At 37.6% G+C, this 22,263-nt stretch overlaps 3 protein-coding genes across 7 annotated transcripts in view; 1 reads left to right on the top strand and 2 right to left on the bottom strand.

Moving 5' to 3' along the window:
* Positions 1-1,112: 1,112 nt before the first annotated feature.
* Positions 1,113-12,663, bottom strand: LOC117288350 (TELO2-interacting protein 2-like). Its single transcript, XM_033769177.1, has 11 exons — positions 12,502-12,663; positions 11,253-11,415; positions 10,386-10,628; positions 9,031-9,236; positions 7,903-7,971; positions 6,508-6,561; positions 5,905-6,072; positions 5,023-5,163; positions 4,289-4,401; positions 3,479-3,567; positions 1,113-1,598 (listed from the first exon to the last, which is right to left on the bottom strand). Exons 1-11 carry the CDS (start codon positions 12,574-12,576, stop codon positions 1,438-1,440), a joined length of 1,482 nt encoding a protein of 493 aa, XP_033625068.1. The 5' UTR covers positions 12,577-12,663; the 3' UTR covers positions 1,113-1,437.
* A 182-nt stretch (positions 12,664-12,845) lies between these two features.
* Positions 12,846-15,975, top strand: LOC117287827 (protein NATD1-like). 4 transcript variants are annotated; one of them, XM_033768366.1, is made up of 4 exons: positions 12,846-12,898; positions 13,308-13,423; positions 14,658-14,779; positions 15,464-15,975. In XM_033768366.1, exons 2-4 carry the CDS (start codon positions 13,342-13,344, stop codon positions 15,581-15,583), a joined length of 324 nt encoding a protein of 107 aa, XP_033624257.1. In that variant the 5' UTR covers positions 12,846-12,898; positions 13,308-13,341; the 3' UTR covers positions 15,584-15,975. The 4 variants fall into 4 exon arrangements, with proteins under 4 accessions (XP_033624257.1, XP_033624255.1, XP_033624256.1 ...); XM_033768364.1 differs by having other exon boundaries at positions 12,848-12,898; positions 13,239-13,423; XM_033768365.1 differs by having other exon boundaries at positions 12,853-12,898; positions 13,248-13,423.
* Positions 15,976-18,287: 2,312 nt separating this feature from the next.
* Positions 18,288-22,263, bottom strand: part of LOC117287825 (cytoplasmic polyadenylation element-binding protein 1-like) — a 40,745-nt gene continuing 36,769 nt past the window's right edge. For both annotated transcript variants that reach the window (XM_033768361.1, XM_033768362.1), the window contains 2 exons: positions 21,954-22,048; positions 18,288-21,310 (listed from right to left, as the gene is read on the bottom strand). In XM_033768361.1, the coding sequence (XP_033624252.1) occupies positions 21,104-21,310; positions 21,954-22,048 (302 nt within the window). In that variant the 3' untranslated portion in view covers positions 18,288-21,103. The remainder of the gene's footprint in view (positions 21,311-21,953; positions 22,049-22,263) is intronic.

The following is a 22,263-nucleotide window of genomic DNA, read 5'->3' as shown; positions in this document are numbered from 1 at the left end:
GAGCTCAATCGGTCATCGAACTTGCGAGATAATAATGAAAGAAAAAAACACCCTTGTCACACGAAGTTGTGTGCGTTTAGATGGTTGATTTCGAGACCTCAAGTTCTAAACCTGAGGTCTCGAAATCGAATTCGTGGAAAATTACTTCTTCCTCGAAAACCATGGCACTTCAGAGGGAACCGTTTCTCACAATGTTTTATACCATCAACCTCTCCCCATTACTCGTCACCAAGAAAGGTTTTAAGCTCATAACTATTTTGAGTAATTACCAATAGTGTCCACTACCTTTAAGATGAGTTGTCAGTATTGCCATACTAAACGTGATCCACATGCAAGGCTCTTGTCTGAGGTGGGATTTGAACCAGTGTCCACAGAGGTAAAACGCAGGAAACCACTGATCCCACATGAGTTGCTGGTAGCCAAGGTACACTGTAGCGCAAGATTCCAATTCATAGCATCTTCAACTCACATGAAATTGTTTCTTAGGAATAAGTGCGTCTATGGGATTGATGGTAACACCATGTGTGTATCTACTTGACAGGTAAATTTTGTTCTTTAGAGAACTATCTTGCTTCATATTCTACTACCACGGAGTAGATTTTTTTCAGAATTCAGGGACTTCTCAGTTCTGAAAAGAACTGTCGTTCTCGTTACCTGCAAAGGGCAGACATTCTGGAGTTTAGCGAACAGCAAAAATGCTACAGCCTTCAGTGGTTTGACGTCAGCTTGCGTCAAGAACCTTCTTGATGATGTGTTCCATTTTACTGTTTTCTTTACTGCTTATGAGATGAACATCTTGCATAGCTTTCTTAAGATCCTCACTGCAGCATCTTCTAAGTAGTATCAGGCATTCCGCACTCCTGTCCAGTAAACACCGTCTCACTGTTGAAATTAAATGAACCAAAAACATCTTATTTTGTGACTTGTTTGAATAACATTGCAAAATATTTATCTAGTTTAAATGTTTATCTGTTCATTCAATTAGTTACGAGTATTTTAATTTTTTATTTAAGTCATCTAAACTATATAAAAAAATTAAAAACAGAAGAAAAAAAATTACTACAAAATTTAAATCTAAAGTGTTCAACCAAATCAACAGTGGTGTAACCACTGATCCCACATGAGTTGCTGGTAGCCAAGGTACACTGTAGCGCAAGATTCCAATTCATAGCATCTTCAACTCACATGAAATTGTTTCTTAGGAATAAGTGCGTCTATGGGATTGATGGTAACACCATGTGTGTATCTACTTGACAGGTAAATTTTGTTCTTTAGAGAACTATCTTGCTTCATATTCTACTACCACGGAGTAGATTTTTTTCAGAATTCAGGGACTTCTCAGTTCTGAAAAGAACTGTCGTTCTCGTTACCTGCAAAGGGCAGACATTCTGGAGTTTAGCGAACAGCAAAAATGCTACAGCCTTCAGTGGTTTGACGTCAGCTTGCGTCAAGAACCTTCTTGATGATGTGTTCCATTTTACTGTTTTCTTTACTGCTTATGAGATGAACATCTTGCATAGCTTTCTTAAGATCCTCACTGCAGCATCTTCTAAGTAGTATCAGGCATTCCGCACTCCTGTCCAGTAAACACCGTCTCACTGTTGAAATTAAATGAACCAAAAACATCTTATTTTGTGACTTGTTTGAATAACATTGCAAAATATTTATCTAGTTTAAATGTTTATCTGTTCATTCAATTAGTTACGAGTATTTTAATTTTTTATTTAAGTCATCTAAACTATATAAAAAAATTAAAAACAGAAGAAAAAAAATTACTACAAAATTTAAATCTAAAGTGTTCAACCAAATCAACAGTGGTGTAACCAGACAGGGGAGGGCAATATAAGCACAACCCTCATAATCCTTTCTTCAACTGCCCCCCCCCCCCCCCCACCCCCCTCCCCCCCAAAAAAATATATATATATAATAAATAAATAAACAAATAAATAAATAAATAAATAAATAAATAAATAAATAAATAAATAAATAGGTAAATAATAAAATAAAATAAATGTATAATAAAAATGCCTAAATAGCACACTCAAAATATGTATTTTCCCCCGCTTCCCCCCCCCCCCCAAATGAAAATGTCTGGTTAACCCACTGCAAAAAAGCATAATCCCTTTGCTAAAAATTATATAACTATGTCAATACTGTAGGCCAAAGAACAGAGGAGTCGAAATACAAAGGAAAATATTTTTGTTTAAACTCAACAAATAAACCAACCAAATACCACAATAAATAAACAGGTAGCAAAACAGAAAACAAAGTTAAAAACAGCATCAAATTATAATATATACATAGAATAAATGACTGTTGAATTCAATACAAATGTTGGCATACATATTTTTTCAAACTTTAGTTTGCAGTGGGGATAAAAAATGTAACTTATTTTTACCCTTAAAAAAGACAATTTTAAACACTGTACATTCAGTACTTTCCGAGTTCTGTGAAAATATTCACAGACAAATCACTCGGGTAGGATTCAAACCCACCACCTTTGCATTGCTAGAGCAGATGTCTTACCACCTGACCACCTCCTTGCCCAATTAATTATCACAACCAGCAAAAGTTAAATAAATCATCGCCTTTAGCACAGAACATCATAATTTCACACTTATAGCACAAAATAAATTCAATTTATAAACGTTAAAAAGATACAAGAAAATACATAGTAAAAGGCAAAATTGATTGAGAAGCTTCTTGAACACAGCGGGCCTACATCCACAAATTATTAAAATGAGACAAAGAATAGCAGGTTAGAAAAGTCAGACATGCATGGAATTTACAAGGTGAAGAGTTCATAAACTTATCAAAAGAATCTGTATATTCATTCTCGCAAGACCAACTATCACTAGGCACAGTAATTTACAGATTTAAAAAAAACTATCAACAATGTTTTTTTGTGATTGAATATCTTTGCTTATGGATATTGTGGTGAATATAATGGGAGACTTTTGGGACGCTTGGTGGCAGCAGACTTACCAGGTAAAATGCATTGTTCTCGGTCGTGTCACACGATCAGAACTACGTCAACAATGGAAATTTACCTGGTAAGTCTGCTGCCACCTAGCATCACAAAGTCTCCCATTCCATTTCAAACAAGTGAAAACAAGCCACAAAGGAATCTGAATTGGGCATTTTCTATTTGTTTACATTATTATTATTGGTTTTTTTTTATTGGGGGGGGGGTGAACAAAGACAAATAGAGTGGGTTCTTGTTTGATTCTCAAACTAAAAAGTTGCATCCCCTTTAGGTGATCCCTCTGCTGCCTCTTCACAGATAGTATCGTCAACTTGGGTGAGATACCTGCCCAAAACAAAGATATTGAAACAGTAGAGAGATCACCAACATAGGGCTACATGTATGTACATGTAGCTCAATTGGTAGAGCACACGCTACTCTGAAGGTCACAGGTTCAAGTTCTGTTTTCTTTGTTCAACCCTCAAAATACATTCAAAACAGTGTGAAAGTTACCTGTTTGTGGTGATGTATAGGAGTCATCACAGACATTGTGCATCAGCTTCAGCAATACTGTCACAAGAACCTCCCAGTGGCTTTGCATCCTGTGTAAATAACATGATATTTTACATGAAAGTTGACTGACACATTTTACCTTTAAAGGTAGGATCATGATCATACTATAGTAATGACCCAGAGATATTGTGTCAAATTTTTATCCGACAGACCCCTTGTTAAATAATAATAATAAATAGTATCTAAAGAGCACCACAATCTGCCTGAAAGATGCTGAAGGTCTTAGAAGTATGGTAGTGGGTATGGTAGTTAAGCGTCCTGTGAAATTGTTTCATCTGAAATGCCCTCGTTGATTAGAAATCAATAAAAGTTAAAGACACTGAACACCTTTGGTAACTGCAAAGACCAGTCTTCTCAATTGGTGTATCTCAACATATGCATAAAATAACAAATCTGTGAAAAATTGAGCTCAATTAGTCGTCGAAGTTGATAATGGAAGAAAAAACACCCTTGTCACACGAAGTTGTGTGCTTTCATGCTTGATTTCTCGACCTCACGTGTGAGGTCTCGGAATCAACTCAAATATTTTACTGAGAAATTACTTCTTTCTCAAAAACTACGCTACTTCAGAGAGAGTCTATTCTCACAATGTTGCTTGTTACCATGTGAGTTTTTATGCTAACAATTATTTGAGCAATTACCAAAAGGATTCCAGTGCCTTTAAGTCAAAACCGTAAAGAGCACCGCTTTCAGTAGTAGATCTGTAAGAGGTATTACCAGAAATTAAAAATAATAATAAAATAATATTACCTTGGCCACGCCTGATGTATAAGTGAAGTAAGTGACAGCAATATGTTCATCCTAGATACGTCATCTTGCCCATCGGAAACCTCCAGGTATTTCACAATCACACGAATAATTCTCTAGATTAATGAGAAATTGTGAAATTGAGCTCAGTCTGCGTTGATCACTGAGTTTACCGGGCATGATATTTTTGTTCCTTAGAAAAAAATAGGAACATTTTATCGAGAACAAGAACTGACCAACATGCACACATGGTGCAGTCTCTAACAGACTTTGGAGGCCATTTAATCACAATAGTTTCAGATTTTTTCAAGGGCAACAAAATCGGAAATCAGACTAAAGTAGAAAGAAAACAGTGCCTGCTTTACTGATCAAAGGATTTGGGTACTTTTTGTAACACAAAAAAAAATGTCCACATATTTACATTAAACTTACACCGTTTAAAGATAACCTTAACATATTAGTTGCTGAGGTGCTGTAGCTTTTGAGAAATGAGTAACACAATGTCATGAAAATACGTTTTTACATGCTAAAAAGTTTTTCGTCTCATGATCAGTGAGACGAAAATTATTTTCATGACATTGTTTTACTCATTTCTTAAAAACTACAGCACCTCAGCAAGTAATGTTTTCAGGGAAGCTTTCTACAATCATTATCTTCATTGTGTAAGTTTAGTGTTAATCTGTAGACGTTGTGTTTTTGTTCAACAAAAAGTACATAGATTCTTTATGTGAAACTACCTTGATACTTCGAAGCACAGTAATCCCCATGGAGTCAATGAAAAGATGCAAATGTTGAGCGTACGCCTGACGAAGCGCCAATGTCTGCTCAAACTCCATGCTGTTCAGTACAGTCTGCAAGACACTGTCGTAACGGTTTGGCTGCAGGGAAAGACAAAAGCTTTTAATGATATGGCGAATAGTAGTTCAAGTTTCTTTTACAAGTTAAATGTTTATTTATGCAGCCTTTAAAATGAATTTAAGGAGTTGGATTTCAAACCAAAAATGTTCCCAGAGATTAAAGCGTTTCAGGTTGAAACATACAACAGGATGACATGAAGTAGCAGTACAAAAGCTCAGAGTACTTTGTGTCGTGTTGTGGCTGAGCGACCTAGGTCAAGGGACCCAAGCTCTGGTGCTGTCAGCAGCAGAGTGTGGGTTCGAATCCTGATCATGACACTTGTGCCCTTGTGTGCAAGGCACCTGACCATAAATTGCTTTGTCAAAAGTCGGCGAGGTCATGCATGTAGCTAATGGAGAGCTATATTGGCAAGCATGAGAGGAACACTCGGTACTTTCCCCGAGTCCTGCCGTTGATTTCACCAAACTCTTCCTAACTTTGGATTAATCTTAGAACTTGGGGCGTATTAAGTTCACTATTCATAGACATTAGGACGCATTGAACACATCCTAAGTTAGGACGGATGACTCGTCCTAACTCGAGATAGGATTAATCGTAGCATTTCGTGAAATCGGCCGTTGTAAATAGTTTTACAAATTTGGCTCTGATGAATTGAGAGCCAACAAAGAACACTTTCTTACTTCGGACACCACTAAAACTTCACAATGTATATAAGACAGTGATTAACAAACATTTCAGAATCCTAGTGAACTTTAACCTACATTTCTTGGTTCATCTGCTTTATGGGGAGACCTCTCTACAACAGCCAGAATGCTTATCAAGCATGGCAGGAGCTGAACAATGAGGGCAGGCTTCTGTGAGAACAGCTGATGGTGAAGGGCTTCGTAAATGACCATGGCTCGGCCATACCACCGTAGCTCAGTAGGATTCTGAAGAAAAAGAACAATGAATCATTGATCAATCGTGTGGACTTCGTTGATGAGTCTGCAAGATATTTACTTTCGTTATGAGGCGTTCAAACTAACATACTGCCATACTACTATACTATTATCATTGTGTATCAATATCCTGCTGCTTCTTGTTTTCGTGTTCGCACATACGGCAGGTGTTTTTCAGCCAGAACTGAACACAGTCATTGAAATCAGCAAAGTTTTATGCCTCGCACCTCTGCTTCAGTATAAGGAACATCTGAGTAGATGGTCCATGGTTTGTAATTCGCTTTTTATATAAGTCACACCCTGGCTATTTGGGTAACCTCATTTCTTGAGTATCTTGCTAAAACTACCCAAAATGTGACAAACAACCTTTATGCCCTCCGGCTCCCTGCCCCGACAACCCAATACTACAGTGGAAAATTTACTTACCACATTGTTTATAATGTGCTTTAAACACTGAATGCCTAACAACTTGTTGGCTACCTGTTGAGACAAAAGAGGGTTACACTTTAATACCATTCTGCAGTTTGTTGTGATTTTTAGTTTTATGACATAGTTTATAGCTAATCGTTTTAACCGCAAACCTGAAGATGGCCACACAAAAAAAATTTGAAATACAAAACAATAGTACATGGCAAAACATTTTGACTCTAGCAGAGTCTTTCTCGAAGGCTAAAATGACAACATCTTACACAAACCCGTAAACTTGTGTAAAGCCAGATTCATACTTCTTGTGAATGCAATACAAACTTTGACGTCACAAATTCACCGAATAATTCGCATCAGTTGACTTGTGCTGAACTCCTGTGAAACACTTGCTGCATAAACAGCCCTGTCACGCCAAAGTTTGTAATGCATTCAGATTCGCAGAAGTATGAACCGGGCTCAACAGAAGCAGTCAAGTTGAAAGAAAAATAAAAACAATCTGGTTGAGCAGTCAAATTAATGCAAACTATAAATCAACACAGGTAAAGTTAAAGCAAACTTTGAGCAGTCACTTTGAGCAGTCAACTAAAATTAGAAATACGGCTGTTATCATGGCCGACAACTGTTCAAATGATTCAAACATGTAAGAAAAACAATTAAGTGCAAAAAATAGTTAATGGCCTGACGTTTCGACCCTAGCAGAGTCTTTCTCGAAGGCTAAATGACAACACAACAAACATGAACAGGTAACTAAGTGAAACATAAGCAGTGAAGTGGAAATACATGAATGGGGTTAGAAAGCATACATAAAAAAGCAGGGGGTAAACAAAGAATAGGGGGACAAAAAAGGGGGGGGGGGGTGAAGGGAAGGGGCTGGCTTGACCACAAGCAAGAATATGGAAACACAAAGGACAACATCGAGGGTGGTGAGGTTGGGTAAAAAGTAATTTATATTAGTGAATGAGGCTCAGGCTAAAAGGCTATGGGGAAAAAAGGAGACGGCAAAACAAAAGGTTTATTAGTCGTTTCCTTCTTGGATGTTCAGACCATGGGGTTGAATGGTCTGGAGGCGTCTAATCCAGAGTTTCTCCCTACTCAAACGCACAGTCTCTCTGTGGTTGCCTAGTGCCTCTATGCCCTGTAAGATCATGTCAGAAATGGAGTGATTAGGAAGATTGAAGTGATGACCTACAGGTGTATCTAGCTTTTGGGTCTTGACTGTAGATCTGTGGCCGTAGAAACGCCTCTTGAGTGTAGTTCTTGTTTCACCTATATATTGAACACCACAGACTCTGCAAGATATGAGATAAATGAGATTAAGATTACGACAATCTTGTCACTGAAGTCTTATTGAACCATTTGAACTATTATTCATTGTATAATTAATTCATTATTTACCTTATGGTCATCGACAAAAAGTAACGAAGGAGGAAGGACTCTTTCCAGATGTTCTCCAAGATGAGGATGCTAAAAATACCAAAAAAATTAAATGATATTCAAATTACTGATGCACAACAACTACTTTCAATAAATCATATTTCTTATTTTCATTTCGATCTATATGTGTCCAAATTTGTGTTTTTTAATACATTCGCTTTGGAGTTTGATTTGAGTTGTACAAAGAAAAATCTACTATAGAGCGGGACTGGAACCAACAAACTCCGGATTAACAAACCAGTGGTCTACTAACTGAACTATCTATCTAGCCCCATGATGGCGGTCTCCCTATTTTTTAAGTTAACTAAATTGATCAAATCAGATTAAAGATCATCTCGACTATTTGATGAGTAAATGAACACAGTTTGGAGTTTTAACAGGAGGTGCCTGGTTCTGGAATGGATTGTTGAATACTATGTGCATATCGTGAACATTCTTTGTCGTCAATATATTAAAATACTAATTTTTTATATGAAAGACTAATATATGACAACTCTGTAATGATGTTTAATTGGTTTGCCGACTTGCTGGGTATAGATTATGTTCTTTTGAGAACTTGTCTTGCATATTCTACTGCAGTGCAGTTGATTTTTCTGGAATTCTGGAGACTTATCAGTTCTAAAAAGAACCATCCAGGACTACTACTTTCACTTAGTGGATCGAGGGGACTTCTTGTTATCTACTTCACTTCCACATAGTGAGTTCTTGATTGGTCTCCTAGCTTGCTTAAAGCCCGGTTCATACATCCTGCGAATGCGAATGCGAAGCGAATTTGACGTGAACTTGACGTCACACCCTCCTTTCGCAGCGATTATTCGCAAGAGAGTAGAGCAGAGCGAAACTGCTGCGAATTGTTCGTTGCGAATTTGTTACGTCAAGATTCGCTTCCCATTGGCATTCGCAGGAAGTATGAACCGGGCTTTAGTCATCGTCAGGAGACTGAAGAATGTGAGACATATTGGCATATTTATAGGGGGTTAGAGGTTTCAGTCTAGTTTCTGTAATGACTGTAACAGAGGCAGTCAGGTGGACAGAAATGAACAGAGAAAAAGAGGCAGAAAGCACAACTTTTATTATTAATCCTCTAACCTTCATTTGCAACAGACACCAACTGAAGGCTTGCCTAGCAGCTGGTTCTTTCTCCCATTTCTCCCTCGTCAATCTTTCCTTAAGAAGATCTAGAACCGGACTGAAGAAACCGCGACTGTCTTGGTCTTGGTCCTTGGAGAGGCCCTCACTGAGTAGACAAGAAGTCGAGCTACAGTCTGATATCTGGCAGAGTACGTTGCTGAGATCTGGTTGGATATCAGATAGCAGAAAGCCTTAGAGACTTTGGCTGTGTACGGAATGACTACGGAATGACTATGACTACGACTACGGCTATGGCTATGGCAAGCTTTATGCATCATGTGTTGAAGAATAGGACGTCCTTTAGCGATAAAATATTTTTTTTTTTTTTTTTTTCAAAGTTTCCAGACACACAAGGCCTGAAGGCCACTTCAAGGTGTGGGTTACAATTATTTTTGTCCAGAGGCTGTTGCCACCTACTCCTTGGGCTTTTACAGTCCATACGGATGTAGGCTTAGGTATCATCGGTCCGAAGCCTGGCCGGTAGAGCAGAAAGCACTACCTCCCCAATTTTATGTAGCAAGTGGCACGACCGGGATTCAAACCCACACTCTGCTGATCAAACAGCACGGCTTGAATCTGGTGCTCTTAACCGCTCGGCCATGACACGCCTTAGCAACAGTCGTAGCCGTAGCTACAGCCACCAATTTGGATAAAGCCTATTAATCTCTGTTGGGCAGGTAAATCAATTAATTGATTGTTTGACTAATGATTGGTTGGTTGATTGATCAAACAGAACAAAACAATCTATTCTTTGGTAAAATCATTGCCCATCAGATACAGCACAAATTGATCTTCCACTACACCAAGCAAGGGATCGAAAATTGTAAAAGATTCCCATTAAAATGTCATATCTTAAAGAATAAGATGACAACAGGGTACTTTATAGGCAGTGGACACTATTGGTAATTGTCAAAGACCAGTCTTCTCACTTGGTGTATCTCAACATATGTATAAAATAACAAACCTGTACAAATTTGAGCTCAATCGGTCGTCAAAGTTACGAGATAATAATGAAAGAAAAAACACCCTTGTTACACGAAGTTGTGTGCGTTTAGATGTTTGATTTCGAGACCTCAGATTCTAAACTTGAGGTCTCGAAATCAAATTCGTGGAAAATTACTCCTTTCTCGAAAACTATGTCACTTCAGAGGGAGCCGTTTCTCACATTGTTTTATACTACCAACCTCTCCCCATTACTCGTTACAAAGTCAGGTTTTGTGCTTATAATTATTTTGAGTAATTACCAATAGTGTCCACTGTTTTTAAGTATAAATGGCTTTAGTTTATTTTGAATTACTTATAATTGAACATACCCTCAGTGGCTTGTTTTGCCTGCCTATCAGTCCACGAATGATTCTGGTCTCGGTGCATAGCAATGAGGACCAGGCAATGTGGCGTCACGGCTCGTAGAATATCTCTGACCAATCGCTGAGACTCTTCCTCCTGCGGGTCGTTGGTATTGACCAATGGACTGTGTCCATCCTGGAGGTGTGTCAGAATAGCTGTTAATGTGGACGCAGCGAGTGCTGTGACTCTGGAGAATTCCTTGTGACAATCTTGAAAGAAAGAATAATACATTTAAATAGTTTAAGCTTTTGTGGATCCTAAAACTAGGTCTATATCCCTCAACCTACTCCTAGAACTACAAAGTTCATTTCGCTATCATCTCCACGAACCTCATTTAAGTTTTATTCAGTATTTTCGCCATTCATGTTTATAAATGCACCTTGCCTTTTTTTGAAAATCGTACCATGAACCTTATCACAAATACTCGATATGCGCGCTGCAGGCATCGAATGAGATGCATGCTGGTCTAACGCTCAAATTTGATCCATAGCTAGACCAGCATGCAACTTGTTCAACAGTTAGCGCTTGCGCAATGGATATTTGCAAAAAAGGTCTTCAGGCTCCATGATTTCACAGTGAGCTAAAAAAAACAATAAATTCTTTAAAAAAACTGTAAAAGATAACTAAGAAGTTTGTGTCCTTCTTTGTACTCAAACTACAAGAAACATGTTTACAAGTATACATGTATTCTCAGTTGTTTCTTTCAAAGGGTATACAGTTTGACTGTAATCAACCAAAAAAGTGAAAAAAAATATTTTCTAGGAAAATGCTGCCAAAAGATCACTCAGGGTGTTTCCCACTGTGAATTTACTTCCTTAATCATGCCAACTTACCATCCTTTTCATTGGACAGCAGTTGAGGGAACCCAGCCCTATCAGCCAATGATATGATAGCTTTTATTAGACAGTCTCTACCATCTTGGGACATGTACCAAGCAGGAATACTTGCTGGTTGCTGAAGTAGTGCTTTCACCTTGCAGCAAACGTTGCCCAACTCCTAAACAGAAAGTAAGTTCAAATTATAAAAAATATTGTATCTGATTAATCAAGGTCATAAAATGATGTCAAACCTATGTCAAAAAATGGAATGTCAAGTTTCAAAATACCAACTTAGAGTTGTTATACTAAATTTTGCAAGATTTGTTTCTAAGAATTAATTATATTTACGGAAGAACTAGATGTGTCGTGGCCGATTGGTTGTACACGCTTCTGATCACTAAAAAACATTATTGCTATGTCCTTAAGATGGAACACAGAGCCACAAGTCCCGTGCGTAAGTATCATTTTCACATCAATGCACGTAATTGACCCCAGCAGAACATTAACTTAAAATGTTAAAAAAAGGATTCTCCCCAGTGGCAGTGTGCATGACACAGTTGCGATAATCGTGTCCGTCTGTCCATCCCCCCCCCCCCCCACCAGTCGGAAGGAGTGTTACAATTATTGGATCTTTGCAGAAAGTGCCTGCGTACATCTTCAATCATTTGAAGGCTGCACTCAAAGGAAGAAGATAAAGAAGTGTCCCACATGGTATTTGTTTATCGATGGGCTGCGCAAACTTCAAGCTTTTGGGTGTGAAATTCGCGGGCGGAAAAATGTGCGCGTGTCGATGAAGTTTGCACGCTACAATTGACCAAGCTCCACCATAGATATAGATGATAATACCTAGATCAACCGCGCGTACATACTCAAGCTTTGGCATAGGGGTCACCATTGGCATCTCCCATGTTCATTTTCTGTGCGTTGCCGTTACCACATGACTCTTTGCTGTAAACACGTGACATTTAGGAGAATCCATAGTGGTTTTAAGGCCTATCTCCCGTGTTCATTTCTGCGCATCGCCCTTTGAACGTGACACTTTACCGCGTCAAAGGCGAACCAAAACATTTTCTACACAGGCAATGGCGCGTATACACGTGTTATACATATAAAGGACGAATACCAACAAACAACACTGTCAAATATCAACTCCCTTTTTAATTTTTAGGCTTTATTATTGGTTTATAAATGTATACAATACAACTTGTATTACACAAGGCAGCCTTGGCCATTGAATAGACCCTATATCTAAACTAAAGATTACCTTTTCTTGAGTGCATTTATTTTTGTGTCTCGTTGTCTCAATCAGCTTCTTCAGAACATTATTAAGCTCCGTCATCTTTTTTGTTTTATCAGTTCAAGTAAGTCCGACCGCCGACATTTTCAGCCGTGCAGAGCTCTAAACACATGTTGAGTACTTACTTACTATTGGTGGCGCCCTTTTGAAAACGCGGTCTATTTCCTGGAGTTCTGTCCTAAAGGGTAACCACTACACAACTAGGTGTTTTTATTTGACCCTGGATTAACAACGCTGTGGAATATAGTGTAGAGGTCAAAGTAGGTCACAGGTAGCGCGTAGTGATTACCGTTTAATAATTCTTTCTCTGACACGGGACGTCTGCTGAGTGAGTGGGAAAGGATTGCTGTCTGCTGAGGCCGTTGTATGTAAATTTATCTGATTGTTTACATTTCGGATTTTGTTGAGATAACCACGAACGGATTTTCAGTATTACATGCGTGTGTAGGCCTACCATATGTTCAACCAAAATGTGACTCAATGCTCCAAAGTGATTTGAGATATGCAGTTATAATATTACAAAATATTAATTTATCAACGCTCGTCGCTAAAGACGCTAGCATTGCTAGTCTTTCAATTCAAGTCACATTCTGCACTCTTCATTACACTGCTAACAGTGGACAGAAAAGAGAGAAAGTTTCAGACATGAGTTTCGCTTTTTGCCTCAAACTTGTTCTCAACAAATGCCCTGCTGTTTGTTGCAGGGTCCATAGAGTTGACAGACACTTGTTCAATGCAGTTAACCGTGTGAGAACTTTACCGGTTTGTTCCAGTTATTCTGGTGTTAGTGTTTTTACAAGGGCAGCGATGTCAACAATGGCGGAGGCTTCATCACAAGATCTTGTGGTCGATCATGACGTACAAAACAAGACTTTCTACATTCAACTAGGTTTGTATATTAATTATCAACCAAACTGAGGAACCGGCAGTAGGCGGTACAAATACAATGCAGGCAGGGCCACTTAGTAAAAAAAGTTATGATTGTTTAGCAATAAGGGACGACCCTTTGGAACAATCAAGGGATGATTATTTCAATTACTTGCCCTGCTAAAAGTGCCAATATATAATGGACTGTCGGCATATGTTGGCACTGTTTATGGTACCCCCACAAACAGTGCTTGACTGCCTCAAGTATTTTAATCACATTTATCGCTATATTTACACTATCGACGATCGTCTCTACACACAATTGTCAAACGTAACGACAGCCAGTAAGTTTACAAAACAATTTAGAAAGAGTAGGGCCTCCATACTATACTCGTTCCACTTATTTTGTAAAATAGCTGTCTTTACTTAAAAACATTTGAGTGCAAAACCGACGGTCTGAAACCAATGCTATTTAATGTAGCTGAACGAACTCGATTTGGAATTTGGATGAACCCTCTGGAGTCTCTGCCAGCTAGGATAATGATACCATAATACCCTCAATCCCGGAAGGCCAGTGATCGTTGAGTGGAGGATAACAATCGTCTAAAATACCTCAATAGTTGTGATGACCAGTACTCTCTTTCTCTGACCGTGAAGTCTTTTCCTCCTGTCCCACCTCACTGCAGTGAACAATTTTCATTTGCAAACTCAATATTATTAGCATTCAGTGTGCACAAAACCTATTCACAGTCTAAGAAATTTGCGGTGCATAACTGCTGGATGAAATTGTTCCCAGCACGGCCCCCAAACCAATTACAAATTAATGGTTGTCCTTAATTAATGTTTTCTTGAATTGCATACTGTACAACCAGGGCTCAATTTCATAAAGCTACTATAAGCACAAACATTTGCTTAGCATGAAATTTCTTCCTTGATAAAAATCCAGTTTTATCAAGGCAGAAATTCCATGCTCAGCAAATTTTTATACTTAGCAGCTCGATGAAATTGGACCCTGACCTGTTTCATGATGGTTTTTCATTGTAATTAAAGATTGACAACCCGAAAAGATATTCATCCATCCAGTCTATGACTGGTATCATCAGCTCATTGCACTTGTGTGTTTTTCATTTTGTAACGAGATCCAATGTACAAAAGGGAATTATTCCTAACCACCCTCTTCAATCTATAGCAGACAGGTTAGTTCTCATTTTCTGGTGAAAACATCAATAAATTCACACGTAATGTTTCTTCTCCAGCTGGTGTAACGGAAAAGGCGGTGTTAAATTATGATGTTCTGGAGGCAGACACGGTTGATTTGCATCACACTGGTGTTCCTGTGTCCATGAGGGGGAAGGGGATTGCTAAGATCTTGGCAAAGGTAAGACAGGACTGCAGCAGGGGTTGAACCTACTGTAATCTTATTGTACTTTGTTGCCACCTACGCCTAGGGCTGAAACAGGGTGACCCCCTTCACAGTCTGTTAAGTTGTTGGTATGGGTATCGTCCCCTAGAGCCTGGCTGGTAGAGCAGAATGCACTACCTTCCCAACTTTTTATTTATCAAGCAATTTATGGTCAGGTGCCTTGCTCACAAGGGCACAAGTGCCATGACCAGGATTCGAACCCACACTCTGCTGCTGACAACACCAGAGCTTGGGTCCGATGAAGTAGACCACTCAGCCACTACTTCTACTTGGATACTCAGTAGGGTCCATAAGACAGGACGTAAAGCCGAGGGACTACTTGTCCACGACACGCCCCAAAGTTACTGGTTATTTGATTTGTCATTCTTCATTCCTGTCTGAAAGGTTGTTTTTTAAATCATTCTGGCAGGCTACAACTTATTGAAAGGCTATATATCTCATTGAAAAAAAGTATTTGAAACATAATTTTAAAATCATGTTCATCAGAACATGGAATGATTGGTTTATGTTCATGAACTTTTTCTGCATAATAAGGGAGAGTTGGCAACTCTGTGATCGTTTTAGGGGGTGTTTTTTTTATTTAAATTTTATATAAGCAATTCTAGTTATTGTCCTTTGTTATCCCCCTCTACTCTACAGGCTGCCTTGGACCACTTTGTCGCCCAGAACACCAACATGAAACTCACCTGTACTTATCTCCAGAAGTACTTCAAGGAGAATCCCTTACCTCAATACAAAGAAAGGGTCGTTGACCTATGACCCTTCATATTGACCTATGACCCTTCACCAACTTTTGACCCTCAAACAATTTTGATTCTTCTTCAAGTTTTGATTATCATAATTGTACAGAAATTGATACCCTAGATTAAATGTCGGGTTTAGTCATTATCTATCTTTTCAACAAGTCGTTTTCCTTTTCCTTTCAGTTTACTTTGAAGGGGTGGATTAACCGATGGTTTTACTTTTATCTCTCAATGTCACTTGATTGACCGGAGGGACAGGGTGGGTGGGAGGTGAATTTTATTTACTGTATTCAAATAATGTAGTATTGTTAGCCGTCAACAATTTCCTGTGTACAAGTGCATTAGTGTCACCAACAGAGGGCACTATGATCCATTTTCATTTTTGGCATTGAGCCTAATTTAAAGATAGAGACTTAGATTGACAAAACTCCATAAATGTGTTACCATAACAACTTACTTGGCGAGAAGCACTACAGCTGTTGGTATAAACTATTTTGAGAAAGTATTCTCTTCAAAGAAATATTGGTTGGAATATTTTTGACCCCAAAAGATTTTGATTATGAGAAACGATTAATGCATGAAGTTATTTTAGAATTCTGAGTTGGTGAGCTTCTGCAAGAGGGCCCTTTTAAAATAATAATAATTTATTATTGATAAAAATGGTTTGTTCAGTTTTGTCAAGCATCCCTATAATAGGGAGGTATTTACAACCAAAATGACTAGCAAACCGTCCAGCTGGCTAGCCACTGAAAATCTTCAAGTACAAACTTTGTAATGGCCATCTAAATGGATGACCCCCCCCCCCCTGTTCAATGTATGATCTTAAAGGTGTTAGAAGATTGGTATGATTTATTTTATGATATATATAAGCTACTTATTTTTGCTCAGGAGAACTTGTGTATTAATAATAATATCAATAACAAATAACATTTTATAACAATATCAAACTTGAATGTGACAATTTATTTTATTTATTATGCAACGGTCATCTTCAAGTCAATGTGAATATTGTTTTATGATGGAGCAAAGCCAAAACCTGAGGCTAAAGAGCCCTGCATGGCTTGTCATGGCCAAGCTTCAAGTTCACTGAACCCAAGCTCTGGCGTCAGCAGCAGAGTATGGGTTCGAATCCTGGTCAGGAAACTTGTGCCCTTGAGCAAGGCACTTAACCATAATTGCTTCTCAAAGAGTTAAGGGAGAAATTCATTGTGCTCTACCAGTCAGACTCCTAGTGGATGATACCCATGCCTTCATCCTTACACTGTGAAGAGGGTAACCCTGTTTCAGCCCCAGGAATAGGAAGCAACCTGTCCTGGTGGCAGTTGAGTTGGGTAGGCGACCCAAATCAGTTAAGGTAGCCCAAAACTTGAAGTGGCCGCCCGGCCATCTGATGTTATTAAAAATTTGTTTTTAAACTCGGTCTAAACACAAGAGAAATAACGACTGAAAAACCGTCTTTTTCAATTGAAATGCATGCAAAAACAAGTGTCTTTATTAAACATCAGTGCACTGTAATACACAAAATTACAACTGGAGGGAAAAAAGTAACATTTGATGACAATCACAAGGTACGATTTGTCAGAATATTGCACACATTACTATAACATTAAAGAGTGCTGAATGTGAAGGGGGAGGGGAACATTGAAAAGGGAATTATATAAAATGCAATTGGCAATCGTAATTGAGACAAATGTAGCCAGGCAGCTCTTTTAAAATGCGTAAAATTAACCCAAAAACCTTCCTTCACATTTTCAGAAAATAAGAAACTTGATAACAATGCAATTTAATAACACGATTAAAGACACCTAAAATATCGGTGGGATCTGTAAAACTGTTATGAATGCAAAACACTCTAAACTTTTGGGTTGCTTTTAGTTGATCTGAAAAACAAAAACTGCATGTGTTTAAGATTATACGTCATAAAAAGATTCTAAATTGAAGCAATGTTAAGTTTCATCTGTCAGAGATGTCTTAGAGAAATGTTTAGTTGACTTATCACTAGTGTTTTAAACTTGGCATTTATTAAAAAACAAGTTGAGTTAATGGCAGAAACACTTATCCAGGAATGGTTTTGAGCTTTGAAAAAAATGTCAAGCGTGTCTTTTCTAATAAACGTCAAGCATACTTTACTTGTTTGTCTGAAACCAATTTCTCAAGATGCATTTCCTTGTTTTCAATTAACTGGAAGAGTGAAACATAGGCAACTGCTGCTCAATGCATTGTTTAATGATAGGCCACACTGTGGGCTTTTGATACACTAATAATATGCTTTCCATTTTTGTGCACAGGAAAATACAAGGACCATTCAGTCACAATTATTAAAACAACCAACTGGAAAGTTAACAAGCAAAAAATGCCCAAAAGAAATTTTATAAAATATTCTCACCATAATACAAATAATAATCGTTTAATTGAGTAATGGGGGAACAGCGACTATTTCAGAACATCAAAATAAAAGTTAAATGTATGCATATTAAATATGTGTTACTGTCACTTTTGTTGTCTTAATAACAATTTTTTTCATGGTGTTTCAAATACTAAAACAAAACATTTATGATTTAAACTTATGTTAAGTTGAAGGGAAACGTTGCCTTGGATAGCCCGAGTTGGTCATTGAAAAGCATTTTAAACCATTTGTTATGAAATGCATACATGGTTAGATAAATGTTTTAAAAGAAGAACCACACAAATATGCCTCGAAGTTGCACAGTTTTCCTTTTACTTTGCGAACTGTGTTGTTTCAGCCATTTTATGGAGTCAAAATTTTGTCTCCATAGAATGGCCGACCGTGTTACTTCGCAACGTAAATGAAAAAATGTGCAACCAATATGCATTTCATAACAAACAGGTTTCAAACACTTTTCAACGACCAACTCGACCGACCCAAGGCAACGTGTCCCTTTAAGTCTGTTAAATAACCTTCATTTACATAAAAGAATATGGTGCAATTAAAGGCAAAATCCGTAGTCAAGTTCGGTCCAGTCGTGGGAAGGTACAATACATTTAAGCAATTTGGAGCAAATAGCAACCTGTTCTCCTTTAGCTTTTTAAACACACAACAAGAGTGGGGTTCTAATGAAGCCAAATTTTAAACTGTAACAATAGTTGAAATCAACAACTCTTAAAGGCACTTAAACATTGGTATTTAAATAACAACCACAAAATGACATGCAAAAAAGTTAATACAATCAGATTACTTTTTTTTTTTTCATTTGTAGTTTTATGACAAATGTTTCTTTTTTGTTCATTTCTGATACAGGAAGCGCTAGGCAAAAAAAAAAAAAATATTTTACATTTTGTTTATTTTGCTTACAAAATACCTTTAAATGAAAATATACATGTTGTCGTTTAATTTGTCCCTTAAAAACAGCCAAATCTACAAAGTTTGTTCGCAAATTAAGGCTTCTGAATTCACAATTTTTAGCTCTGCAAAAAAATAAAAGTTCTCTTCTATTAAATCCTTAAACAAATCAAAAATTTCTCATCGTACTTGCATGCACAGTAGCACATCAAACGGAGCTTACTTCCCTTCCGCTATTAATAAAAAATAGTTCTGTTAGATTTTTCACAGATAAGAAAAATAGCTTGAAAAAATCAATACAAAACAGTACTCAGTTTGCTAAATTGTCTCCATCTCGTCTCCTTTTGATCAAATAAATGTACATACACAAGACTTTGTCTCGGTAATATAGTAAAAGTATCAAAGACAAAAATAGTGAATTACAAAGTGCTACAAAATACTCTCCTTAAACCGCACATAATTCAGTATCCACCCTGGCATATATAAAACAGTACTTAAAATTATTGACCATCTTCGTTCAGCATAGACCCATCTTCAGTCTTGTTGTACATGGCATGTAGAGATTTTTGAGAGAAAACAAATATGTACATTAAATGCTGGTAAATTGTAGTTTTAAAAAGTATCCAAGGTAATATAAATGGTTTTTTTTTGTTATTCAAATCTAAAATGCTACCGAAATCGCCTTCCTTTCTTGCTTAAAGGTAGAAGTCAACACTGCGTTTAGATTTCACTTTATCATCTTGGAAAGATTTCAGAATTCCGTTAAAAAAAACATGCTCACTTGTTTAAAAAGATCTGAAAAAACTTTGAGGAAAGATACACGCCTGTTTTGGGTAAAAAGCAGATGCTTAGCTTAATTTTAAGTGGACTTGGGCTATCTGCGCAAATAAAAAATGGCATTTATTTTAGCAGGTTTCCAACATTGAATTGTTGTGCTTTTTAGTTAGATAAAAATTACGAATTCGTCCGGTTTGGTGAAGACATTTAATTCATCTGTCCAAATATTATTAAAAATCTTCTTTGAAATCACTTTGCCCGCATCGTGTAAACCAGATGATTATTATCAGAACGTTTTTCAATGTTTGATTTATTTATTTTCAGGTGGTTACGGTTTTAAAGATTTCTAAATACCCTAAAGATGTTTATCATTAAAAAAATATTTTAATCCAAAAATAATATTATCAATAAAAACCCCAATGTTCAAATCTGAACGATTGATTGTATGGGGAATGGTAAAACATTTAAAGTTGGTGTCAAACTTTATCAGGAATCATGCATGAAACTTTCAGCTCAAATATTTCTACTTTATAACATCTTTTCACGATCAATCGAATTTGACAATCAGTCTCAATTTAGTCATTTTAAACTTTCACCTTATTTTGATTTGGGTTTTTTTCTGCTTAAACTAAAGAGTCTGTCTTAAAAAAATGACACTTTATGCTAGGATTAGCATGAAAAAATGGGGATGAAAAACATGAAAACATGAGAATAGTTTAAAATATAAACTTGATTATTTTTGGCAAAAGGTAAACTCTGTTTTTATTTTGCCAAATATGAGCTATTTAAAACGATTTATCTGATTAGTCCATTGACTTCAGACTTTTTTTAACTATAAGAATTTATCAAAACATGCAACTTCTGTGATTTTGTCAGGGAGTGCAAGCCATAGTTGACAGGAGGGGAGGGGCATTCTGCTCATCTCCTCCATTTAAACAGGGAGGTTTCTAACAAAGGCTTTCACCCCCTGGAAGTCAAGCATTTTAAACACGGGGTCATAGGTCATCCGTTGAAATATTATACTTCATAGAATTGTTACATCTCTTCTTTTTTTTCATTGTCTCTTGCGCCAATGCTGCTTTCTAAAGTGGTGTACAATTGTCACCAAATCAAATCAACTTCACTGAAATCAGAATCAACTGAAATCAGATTCAACAAAAGCGACCACTCAGACTTCTACATGTTTAAACTGATCCAATCAATCACCTTAAACTCATCATGCAAATGACCTTTTCAAAGAAAATTTAAAAACCGGCCAATCAAAAATGATACAGCGCTCAGTCTTGCGCTCATCTGCAGTCGCCAAAACCAATCAGCATGCAGTCTCCTGGACCTGACAGCTAATCAAAGGGAAGCGTGGACATCCATTCTGATTTTCAGCATTCAGCAATTTCTCGTAGATTTATCAAGTCTCTCAAAGAACACACACAGGGTGTGCTTCATATGGAGTTTCTTCCATCATACCCCATAGCAGATATCCGGAGTCTTGGTCTTGCTGTTGCGCATCAGTGGCTTGTGGCTACGGAGCTGGGTCAGGGAGTGCTGCCACAACCAGCACGATCTGCAGAAGTACTTGAAGCAGGTTTGCTCACGACAGAAGAAGGGACCAGTTTGGGTGTGGCACAAGCTGCAGAGTGAGTCTTCAAGGTAGGGGTCGATCTGGACCTGTTGGGAGTGGACAAAGATTCATCAGCGACCAAATTTCTCAAATTAAAATCTTTAAAAAAATACACTGGCCCAAGAGTGTTGGCCCAAGACAACAACTTGGAAATGGCTAATAGGCTTTGCAATCTTTGTCTACGACCCAAACAGTTTAACTAAGCTCTTTTACCCATCAAAGATGCCACTTAATTAATTCTAAACTTTCAATATACTCCTGAAAGGTCCTAATGTCAACAGAACACACACTTTGGCCAAGATGTTACTCTCTTCTACTTTTTTTTTTTTTTTGTTTTTTTTTTGTCACTTCAATAAGGAAGCGTCTCAAAGGTCAGAACTATTTGAACATTCTAATTGGATCAAATAAGTATCCCAGTGCACTCAAGGACCCTCCATTCTTTTCCTTTTGAACATCAAAAGGACTCATGCGCACATTCACTGTCATAGCATTGCCGACATGCTTGGGTACGATAATAAGCTCTAGTGGAACGTTTTGACAGCCCAATGGATTGTAGGCTTGAGCCCACTGGAAACTTCCTTTGCGCCTCAAATTTGCATTACTTTTGAGACACTCTCTAGCCTTCTTTCCATACTCCAACATGAGAGGGCGCTGTACTGTTGACTTTCAGACAAGACAAAGACACTTTACCTTCTTAGTGAACTTGCTTGTTTTTATTTCCACAAACGCTGCTCCGACTGCCTTCATGAAACTTTTGCTGTTGTTAAAAGTTACACGGCCTGAACCTGTGGGGTAAAAAAGTCAATAGCAAAATTTTCTAAAAAATATTCACATTTTTGTACAAAAGCTGAATTAGTGATTAAAATCAAAGTTGACAAGTCTTGGCCGAGTGACAAACGCACCAGACACAAGCTCTGGTGTTCTGATCTGCAAAATTTGGGTACTTGGAAAATTACCAAAAGTATTTCCTACCTTTACCAGACTCGCATGAGATAGAGTC

The sequence above is a fragment of the Asterias rubens genome, chromosome 3 (assembly GCF_902459465.1).
Source record: "Asterias rubens chromosome 3, eAstRub1.3, whole genome shotgun sequence".
Classification (NCBI taxonomy): Eukaryota; Metazoa; Echinodermata; class Asteroidea; order Forcipulatida; family Asteriidae; genus Asterias; species Asterias rubens.
The sequence above is the reverse complement of the archived record's forward strand: the minus strand, read 5'-3'. Positions and strand labels throughout refer to the sequence as shown.